The sequence below is a fragment of the Staurois parvus genome, unplaced genomic scaffold (genome assembly GCF_062004578.1).
Source record: "Staurois parvus isolate SC_StPar_1 unplaced genomic scaffold, SC_StPar_1.0 ptg001435l, whole genome shotgun sequence".
NCBI classification, from domain to species: Eukaryota; Metazoa; Chordata; class Amphibia; order Anura; family Ranidae; genus Staurois; species Staurois parvus.
Window position 1 is genome coordinate 1,049,263 of NW_028319231.1, and position 11,027 is coordinate 1,060,289.

General features: G+C 47.1%; 1 protein-coding gene across 1 annotated transcript; it reads left to right on the forward strand.

Annotated features, from left to right (window-relative positions):
* The first annotated feature begins 428 nt into the window (after window positions 1–428).
* LOC149435991 (uncharacterized) lies at window positions 429–10,643 on the forward strand. The gene is made up of 3 exons (XM_089662191.1): window positions 429–555; window positions 6,093–6,222; window positions 8,148–10,643. The coding sequence occupies exons 2-3, from the start codon at window positions 6,217–6,219 to the stop codon at window positions 8,517–8,519; spliced, it is 378 nt and encodes a 125-aa protein (XP_089518317.1). The 5' UTR covers window positions 429–555; window positions 6,093–6,216; the 3' UTR covers window positions 8,520–10,643.
* The last annotated feature ends 384 nt before the right edge of the window (window positions 10,644–11,027 follow it).

An 11,027-nucleotide genomic window follows, 5' to 3' on the forward strand; every position in this document is an offset into this window, starting at 1 on the left:
GTATGCGATTGAGGATATGCACCTGCATGGCTGTCAATGTATAACCAGTTCAGGGGCGGACTGACCATTTGGAAACTCGAGCACTACCCGAGGGCCCGGGGTCAGAAGGGGGCCCCATGAGATGCCCATGGTACCTTTTTCATAGGCTTTTTTGAGTTTGGTCAAGGACACAGGGGCCCCATGATCCCCTATTGCCCGGGGGCCCCATGAGTTGTCAGTCCGCCCCTGCTTGGTACCTTTTATAGGCTTTTATGGGTGTGCTTTGAGTTTGGGCAAACACACAGGGGCCCCATGATCCCCTATTGCCCGGGGGCCCCATGAGTTGTCAGTCCACCCCTGCTTGGGAGGTAGTGCTACACCTGGAACTCACTTTTCTGGATATACGAGATTACACGTTCATGTCTCGTGTTATTTCTGCACTCCTTCAGGCTGGATTACAACAGAATGTGAATTTCCTGTGTTGTGAGCAGGAAATAGAAACTATCAACAGAATAATTATGTGGCGCGGAGAAGTGAAAGTAACGATACAGAAGACGAGTTCGCTCTCAGAGGAAGGTGAGAACACAATTTGTTTTCCAACTAAAATTTAAAATGTATATAAAGCCAATTTTTTTCTTTTTGGGGGCAGAGAAGAGTTGAAGGTTTTTACTGATTGTAGGTCACTCAGGAGATCCTCCTCTCTCTTTGTCTCGGGGGCTATTGTTGGTGAGATAAAAAATGTCTCCAGAACAAGAGGCAAGGGGAAATCTTCCAATGGGTAAACGTTCTGGTGACAACGGTCTTAGAAAGGATACCCCATGGGAAAGAACTTCTGTGGGGGGGTTCCTCAAACAGAATATGAAGGGATACAGATAGATGCAATTCAGTAACAGGGGTCCTAACTGGTCTCCACTCCATCAAAAACTAAAAAAATATGTTCGCTTAAGTCCAGGGGCGGACTGACAACTCATGGGGCCCCCGGGCAATAGGGGATCATGGGGCCCCTGTGTCCTTGCCCAAACTCAAAAAAACCTATGAAAAAGATACCACGGGCATCTCATGGGGCCCCCTACTGACCCCGGGCCCTCGGGCAGTGCCCGAGTTTCCAAATGTTATCCTGTGTCCATCCCCAGCATGTTATCCTATGTGTCCATCCCCGGCATGTTATCCTATGTGTCCATCCCCGGCTTGTTATCCTATGTGTCCATCCCCGGCATGTTATCCTATGTGTCCATCCCCGGCATGTTATCCTATGTGTCCATCCCCGGCATGTTATCCTATGTGTCCATCCCCGGCATGTTATCCTGTGTGTCCATCCCCGGCTTGTTATCCTATGTGTCCATCCCCGGCATGTTATCCTATGTGTCCATCCCCGGCATGTTATCCTATGTGTCCATCCCCCCCATGTTATCCTATGTGTCCATCCCCGGCATGTTATCCTATGTGTCCATCCCCGGCTTGTTATCCTATGTGTCCATCCCCGGCATGTTATCCTGTGTGTGTCCATCCCCAGCATGTTATCCTACGTGTCCATCCCCAGCATGTTATCCTATGTGTCCATCCCCAGCATGTTATCCTGTGTGTCCATCCACGGCGTGTTATCCTATGTGTCCATCCCCGGCATGTTATCCTGTGTGTGTCCATCCCCCCCATGTTATCCTATGTGTCCATCCCCGGCATGTTATCCTATGTGTCCATCCCCGGCATGTTATCCTATGCGTCCATCCCCGGTATGTTATCCTATGTGTCCATCCCCGGCATGTTATCCTATGTGTCCATCCCCGGCCTGTTTTCCTATGTGTCCATCCCCGGCATGTTATCCTGTGTCCATCCCCGGCATGTTATCCTATGATGTGTCCATCCCCAGCATGTTATCCTACGTGTCCATCCCCAGCATGTTATCCTACGTGTCCATCCCCAGCATGTTATCCTATGTGTCCATCCCCGGCATGTTATCCTATGTGTCCATCCCCGGCATGTTCTCCTACGTGTCCATCCCTGGCATGTTATACTACGTGTCCATCCCCGGTATGTTTTCTTACGTGTCCATCCCCGGCATGTTATCCTACGTGTCCATCCCCGGCATGTTATCCTATGTGTCCATCCGCGGCATGTTCTCCTGTGTGTCCATCCCCGGCGTATTATCCTGTGTGTCCATCCCCGGCATGTTATCCTATGTGTCCATCCCCGGCATGTTATCCTATGTGTCCATCCCCGGCATGTTATCCTATGTGTCCATCCCCGGCATGTTCTCCTATGTGTCCATCCCCGGCATGTTATCCTATGTGTCCATCCCCGGCATGTTATCCTATGTGTCCATCCCTGGCATGTTATCCTACGTGTCCATCCCCGGCGTGTTATCCTACATGTCCATCCCCGGCATGTTCTCCTATGTGTCCATCCCCGGCATGTTCTTCCTGTGTGTCCATCCCCGGCGTATTATCCTGTGTGTCCATCCCCGGTATGTTATCCTATGTGTCCATCCCCGGCATGTTATCCTATGTGTCCATCCCCGGCATGTTATCCTATGTGTCCATCCCCGGCATGTTATCCTATGTGTCCATCCCCGGCGTGTTCTCCTATGTGTCCATCCCCAGCGTGTTATCTTATGTGTCCATCCCCGGCATGTTATCCTATGTGTCCATCCCCAGCGTGTTATCTTATGTGTCCATCCCCGGCATGTTATCCTATGTGTCCATCCCCGGCATGTTATCCTATGTGTCCATCCCCGGCATGTTCTCCTATGTGTCCATCCCCGGCATGTTATCCTATGTGTCCATCCCCAGCGTGTTATCTTATGTGTCCATCCCCGGCATGTTCTCCTATGTGTCCATCCCCGGCATGTTATCCTATGTGTCCATCCCCAGCATGTTCTCCTATGTGTCCATCCCCGGCGTGTTATCCTACGTGTCCATCCCCGCCATGTTATCCTATGTGTCCATCCCCGGCATGTTCTCCTATGTGTCCATCCCCGGCGTGTTATCCTATGTGTCCATCCCCAGCATGTTATCCTATGTGTCCATCCCCGGCATGTTATCCTATGTGTCCATCCCCGGCGTTTTATCCTATGTGTCCATCCCCAGCATGTTCTCCTATGTGTCCATCCCCGGCATGTTCTCCTATGTGTCCATCCCCGGCATGTTATCCTATGTGTCCATCCCCGGCATGTTATCCTATGTGTCCATCCCCGGTGTTTTATCCTATGTGTCCATCCCCAGCATGTTCTCCTATGTGTCCATACACACATAGACTGGAATCAACATTTTTTGGCAGGGTGTGTTTTCTGGCCAGAAAAAAAACCCAGGACTAGTGGGTTTCTACTGGAGTTTTTTAGCTGTAAAAATGTTCTAACGCTGCAAAACACAGTAAAACATGGTAAATCGTGGCAAACCAGCGTTTTTGGACTTTTTTTGAGCAAAAAAAAATATTTTTTTGGTTAAAAAAAATCTAAAAAATACTAAAAAACTTGAAAAAACACAGCTGAACACTAATACAAAAACGCTAAATAAAGTGGTAAAACGCTGAAAACTGGCATTTTTGGACTTTTTTTTTCACCCACCAATTTTTTTTTTTATAAAAACCCGCTAAAAACCACAAACGTTGAAAAAAGCCACTAAACGTGGCAAAACGCCGCTAAGTGCTAAAAAACTCAGCTTTTTAACATGACTTTACATAGCTAACGTTACCAGCGTTATTAAAACGTCCCGTCTGCGTGGAGCCTAACAAACAGGAGGGCGCAAATGCCTAGTGCATTACCAATCATCTATAGTTCGTATAATAAAAATGATGACAAATGAATACTCACAAAAGTGGAGAATAAAATCAAATAAAACCATGAGATGCCACAGCATTGGGAATTGCGTAACAACATGCACCCTTGAGTAATAAAAACAGCATTTTTATTGTAATAAAACATTACTCACAAACACAGAGGGCAATAGGCATTAACCTCCCTGGTGGTATGATTCTTTCTGATTTTTTGTGCTCAAAGCGGTACATTTTTTTGCATGGAAATATGTAGTTTTTTATTGTAGGCCTGTAATTTTTAGGAATAACTCACTGAAATCTGTCCGAACAAGAGTCTAGTAAACATCCCGGGTAGGATAAAACTTGAAACACGATATCATAAATTATAATTTAATAAATAATCATAAAAAATACTAATATAATAATAATAAATTTAATTCAATAATATAATCAAACCAAAAACACTGAAATTTGAAATACAGAGGCAAATTCGCACATCGCTGAGCAAAGTTGCAAAATCGTTTTCAGTGTCTGATGAGGAATTTCCCCCACGAATCATTATCACTCAATTCTGCAAGTGGTTCTGATTTACTATCGCTGTTCTCTAGCCGGTCTAAAACCGCTTTTGACCTAAAGGGACGCTTTTTGGACGCCATGGACGTTTCTAAGTTTCCAGGCAGAAAGAACAGTAAAAATGCAGGCAGGGCGCCGGACAAAGCACTCGGGACAAAATGTATGTGAAATGCATTGAAACAGCAATGTTTTACTATGTAATAATCATTTTTAAAAAAATGACATTTTTTAAAAAATTTCAAATTTGCCGCCGGTTCCGGTGCCCCGTACGTCCCGACGTCACAGGAACCGGAAAACGGAAGCCGGATGCCGGCATCGGCCGGAGGAGATGTCCGGGACGCTGCAGGGGACACATCGCGGGAGCGAAGGACAAGGTAAGTGCTGCAGGGACTCCCTGAGCAACGCCGCATGGTAAGCCCGAGTGTAGCTCAGGGTTACCGCTTGTGCTACTGAAATTTTACCCCGAGCTACACTCAAGAATACCAATATGGAGGTTAAAGAACAATTTTCGAAATGGTAAAAATCCTCTTGAGGCCGACACCCAACCATGGAACCCATGTTGTTAAAGGTCCAAGATGACACCACTGTCTGGATCCAACAGACCTTCAAAACCAGGGGTGGACTGACAATTTGGAAACCCAGGCACTGCTCAAGGGCCCGGGGTCAGTAGGGGGCCCCATGAGATGCCCCTGGTACCTTTTTCATAGGCTTTTTTGAGTTTGGGCAAGGACACAGGGGCCCCATGATCCCCTATTGCCCGGGGCCCCATGAGTTGTCAGTCCGCCCCTGTTCAAAACACATTGACTATGAGAGCTAGACAGTGATGTCATATTGGACCATCAACACAGCAGACTATTAGGCTCAGTTCACACTCCCGCGACTTGGGATCTGAATTGTGAGACCCCAAGTCGCATGATATGTGAAATCCCATGTTAGTCAATGAGAACTGTCCTAATTACCACTACTGAAGTCGCTCCGACTTTAGAAAAGGTTCCCGTACTACTTCAAGGTGACTTCTATCTGACTTGTGCCCATAGACTTTAATGGAAGTCGCCTCCAAGTCGGATCTTCATCTATATTGATGTGATTTGGATCTGAAATTACAGGACGATTACCCAGCATTCCCTGAAAGTCACTTCAAAGTCGCATCAAAGTAGTACTCAAGTCGCCAGGAAGTCGCCTGGCAAAGTAGTACCGTAAGTCGAGCAACTTTCAGGTCGCAGTAGTGTGAACCAAGACTTAACCTTTGGTTGAGTGTCTCAGCTTCCAGTGGATTTTTGCCATTTGGGAGATTGTGCTTTCATAGTTATTACCCGTCTTTGTGAGTAATATTATATTTTTAGTGTGTGTTCTCTCTTCTATTTTGGAAGGGAGGATTAGACCCACACAAAGGTGAAACATGTTAGAGTAGGGTGGTCCTGGATGGGGCTGAAGTGCGCTTTATTTTGGTTCCATAAAGTTGGGTGCAAAGACCTGACCTCATCGGAGTGTGGCTGTTTGTTTTCCATGAACTTTTTATTGAGTTAAGGTGCTGGAGAAACTCGGTTTGCCATTGAAAGTTATTATTGCCTTAAAATTGTGCAAAAGAATGATTAGGTGCAAGTCGTGTCAGGAAACAGATGGGAGGTTGTGGTTTTTGAGCAATGTTGAGCAGCTCTTCCCCTTTTCCCTGTATTTTGCACCCCTGGTGGAGTGAGCGAGCGGATTCACTATAGGGATAGTGCATGGATCACCTTCCACATTGTTATTTCATTTTTATTTACTTTTCCTTGTTTCCATTGGCTGCACGACAGCGAAACGTCCATGATACTCCTGTGGAAGCGGGAAATTTGATCTGCCAACGGAACAGCAAATGAAATCTCTGCTCAGGACAAGTGAAATTATCTGAACATCAGAGGAGAGACTTCCCTCATCACAATGGAGGTAAGTACAGAAAATATCAGTTGATCCCACCAAAAATGTTGCGTCCTTGTCAATTCCTGCACACTGAACTGATCATGCTATCGTCCTTCACAATTGACTTCTGTGAATTTGTGTTTCTAGGCAGATTACATTTTCATGTACACCGCCCTAGATGACGCCTACAGTACATGTAACCCTGAAAATAAGAAAAGAAAAGGGGAGCACAGGCCTTGCGCATTACCTCAATATATACTGTAATTGTAAAAAATAGTAGGTGTATACTCACAAACGACAAATAGGTATATCCAGGGGCGGACTGACCATTCGGGTACTTGGGCATTGCCCGAGGGCCCGGGGTCAGTAGGGGGCCCCATGAGATGCTCCTGGTACCTTTCATAGGCTTTTTTGGGTGTGGTTTGAGTGTGGGTGAGGACACAGGGGCCCCATGATCCCCTATTGCCCGGGGGCACATGAGTTGTCAGTCTGCCCCTGGGTATATCATGACCAACAATGGTCCATGGTCTGGAAAGGTGCATGAGTCCCACAAGAGCATCCATTCATCTGAGGACATGGGTTGCTGCCCCCCTTCTAGTGATAGACAGTCAGCTGTGTGTGCTGAGGAGATACCAGCTAGTATCCTGAAGAGCTCAGTCCATCTAGTTCTGTGTGAATGGACTCTGCTCAAAGAAAGAAGCTTTGTGCCTTTTTCGGCATCAACTTCAAGTCCACGACCTGCCCCTGTAAGGACTTTGCTTACAGTTCTGCAGAAGGAAGTTTAGTGTCCTCATCCTTTTACATAGTTCATCCCCATCTTTATACAAAAACCCCTAAAAATAAAAACACCAAAAATAACTTCCCTGGACTGTTTAATGTGCCTGGCTGCAGGTAAATTCAGGAAAAGACCTCATGGACCTATCAAAGTTCTGGCTCCTAAGGGGGGGGGGGGGGGGGGTTGGGGTACCGCTACAATAAAGATGAATTAAATAGTTCCACTAAAGATGACCTTCAGGCCAATGCTGGTAGCGAGAGAGCATCAAAACCAGTCTTTAAACCTGTGCAAGCAGGCACTGTCTTTCTCTCCCCTTAATCTGATTTATTGACCCCCCAGTGAGCTGACAAAGGTATCTGAGTCTATGGGCAAAGAATCCTTCTCTATCTGGATATCCTTTCCAGGCCAGCTCTCTCTCCAGGTGAACAGTCAAGCTTCAGTTTGGTTCTCGAGCCTTCAGAACATGCCTCAGACTAATGCAAGGCCCAAAATTCCTTTCATGCAAGCACACAAGGGCGTATTTACCAGGAGGCAAACAAGGCAGTTGCCTAGGGCTGCATTTTTCTGTCTTAGGGGGGGCCTTTTTGCTCTTGCCTAGGGTGGCACACAACCAAAATACACCACTGCAAGCACCTTCCCAGCAGGGGAACCCAAGCTAACTACATCCTAGCACCCAACGCACTCAATTTTAGTTAGGGAGTCAACGTCATAGAGCAGGGTCCCTGCACATAAAGGAATAAGAGTAGATACTGGGATTTAGACCTATCATATAAAACAAGAGAGGTGGTACTGTGCAGCATCAAACATACAGAATAAGAACAGATACTGAGAATTAATCGAACATACATGACCAGGGGTGGACTGACAACTCATGGGGCCCCCGGGCAATAGGTGTTCATGGGGCCCCTGTGTCCTTGCCCTAACTCAAAAAAGCCTATGAAAAAGGTACCAGGGGCATCTCATGGGGCCCCCTACTGACCCCGGGCCCTCGGGCAGTGCCAGAGTTTCCAAATGGTCAGTCCACCCCTGTACATGACAAGACAATAGCCATCTTGCTGTGTTGATACATACGGAATAAGAAAGATACAATGATTTATGTCCCAGCAGGAAAACAATGGCGTGTTAATTTTGTGGCATGTTAATTTTGTTTCTTTCTTATTGTTTTTGTAATCGGCAGAGTTCAGAACTTCCCAGCCCATATATGATAAAGAAACTAATCATACTGAGACATCTGCAAAATCTGGATGAGGAGAGAATGACAAAATTTAAGAAGGCTCTTTGTCAGATAAAGCCGCCCCGTGGAGCTAAACCCATTAAGATGGAAAATCTCAAAGCTAAATCCATAGAGAAAATCATTGAGTTCATCTTCAGTTGGTGCACCGAAAGACGTGGAGTGTCAACCATCACAAAGGTTCTTAAAGAAATCAGTGAGAATCAGATAAGGGTGTCAATAGAGAGAGATATCAGGAATGGTGGGTACAACATAATCCCAAAGAATATATTCTTTATAAGGGTGACCACAAATGTCACCACCCTGTCTCTGATTTAACTTTTGGGTGCAACTCTTGAGCAAGGATAGAGACAACTGGCCTTGTATAGGAGAAACAAGAGCTTTCCGAGAGTTGAAATAACTCTTTAAAGTGTTACTAAACCCAAGACCCCGCATTCACTATATCCGCTCTCCCAGGACCCCGCATTCACTATATCCGCTCTCCCAGGACCCCGCATTCACTATATCCGCTCTCCCCGGACCCTGCATTCACTATATCCACTCTCCCCGGACCCCGCATTCACTATATCCTCTCTCCCCGAACCCCGCATTCACTATATCCGGTCTCCCAGGACCCTGCATTCACTATATCCGCTCTCCCCGGACCCCGCATTCACTATATCCGGTCTCCCCGGACCCCGCATTCACTATATCCGCTCTCCCCGGACCCCGCATTCACTATATCCGCTCTCCCCGGACCCCGCATTCACTATATACGCTCTCCCCGGACCCCGCATTCACTATATCCGCTCTCCCTGGACCCCGCATTCACTATATCCGCTCTCCCCGGACCCCGCATTCATTATGTATATCCGCTCTCCCCGGACCCCGCATTCCTATATCCGCTCTCCCCAGACCCCGCATTCACTATATCTGTGTCAAGGCAGGAGCTGAGCAACGGACAGGCAGGCCTAACAATGTAACGCACTGGCTGATGACAACCACCACCCACAGACCGAAGTCCCCCAGGGCACGCAGTCTAAGTCCCAGGCTGCCCTTCACCAGGGCCCCTGATGGTGGGGATGGACTTGACGCAGCCAGGAACCAGGTCGCGGCCCCCGAGACACCTCAGTTGCGGTAATGGCCGCCGCCAATGGCGTGTAGCTGGTGGAAAAGACAATAGAGTAGTCGGGCAAGCCGGGTCGACAACAACGGGACAAAACGGTACAGGACAGCAGACGTGAATCATAGGTCACGGGCCGAGTTCAGCAACGGAGGGTCAGATCAAAGGAGAACACAAAGAATGGTCAGGTCACAAGCCGAGTCAGATTCCAGGAGAGTCACGAGAGTCAGAACAGAGTTATAGCAACACAAAGACACAAGACACAAGTGCAAAGGGCATGTGCGGACCACAGGCTTATATGTAATCAGCCACACCCCTCTGGGGGATGGACCTCAGAGACCAGAAGGCATAAAAGATTCCCACCATGCTCTGCAGAAATCCAACATGGATGCCAGCACATGGAGAAACATAATCTCTGGGAAAAGGTAGGACCTTGACAATCTGCCCACCCCGGACCCCGCATTCACTATATCTGGTTTCCTACAGCACACAGAACATGGAAATGCAATTAGTTTAGTAAATATAAACTACTAAATACTTTTCTCATCAGCTGTATATAGCAATCTTGTGACTTTAGCAGAGCACTGGTTAAAGCTTGTAGGGGGAGTTTTATTTCTGCTCTAGGAGGATGCTGGACCCCTGACCTCTGTTTGGACAGTGCTGATTGGCCTTGTGCTGATCACATGCACTCTCCCAAGAAGAAAAAAACCCTCTCTAGCAATACACACTAAACTGAGCATGTGCATGCAACTGTTCAGTCTGTCTTATCAGGTGGACATGTGAACAAGAGGAGGGGCAGAGAAAACAGAACCAAACAGCCTTTTTACACAATGTATTAACCCCTCAGGTTCCACAGTGAGTATAACAAGCATGCTTTACTGCATCTACACACTGATTGTACTGGTGGGGGTTTAGTATCACTTTAACTCACAGATTTTCAGTCTTCCAGCCTAAAACCTAATCTGTGGTGAGGCTATTCATTCCTTTCTCTTATTGATGATAGAGAAGCAGGTACAGAAGCCTTCATGAGTCACCTCCTCTTGTAAAATACCCATTAGAGGATACCCAGGTATTTGAGGATAGACACAAGAACATGAGAGATATTTGGCGCACTAAGATGAAAAAGACCAGATGTATTATGTGATGGCTACAGGGACTGACCATTTGAAGCACTCGGCACTGCCCAAGGGCCTGGGGTTAGTAGGGGGCTCCATGAGATGCCCCTGGTACCTTTTTCATAGGCTTTTTTGGGTGTGGGCAAGGACACAGGGGCCCCATGATCCCCTATTACCCAGGGGCCCCATGAGTTGTCAGTCTGCCCCTGGATAGCTAGTATATTGACCACACAAGTAAAGTCCTTAAAGTCCAAAGGTGGTTGAGGGATGATCCAACAATGCTTCACTCACTGGCAGCCGATTTGAACAGAGCTAGAAGAGACTCTGTGTGATCCATAAAAAATAGAGAAGCAGCTCCATCTAAGTGCAGTAAAAAAAGGCAAATATTTTATTTACAAAAAATTGGCAAATCACAATAGTAGTAGTCAAATGAGCGCTTGTCAAACTGGTGTCATCTGTTGTGCAACTCCTGGCCGGTCCCAAAGCAAGCAGTTCTCCAATGCACTGTCCTTGACTGTGCTGGTGGTTCCTAGTATTATAGTGTTGGCACTATAGGGGCGTCTTCACTGACCACCAATATAAAGGGGTCTTTCTTCCAGATAACCGATG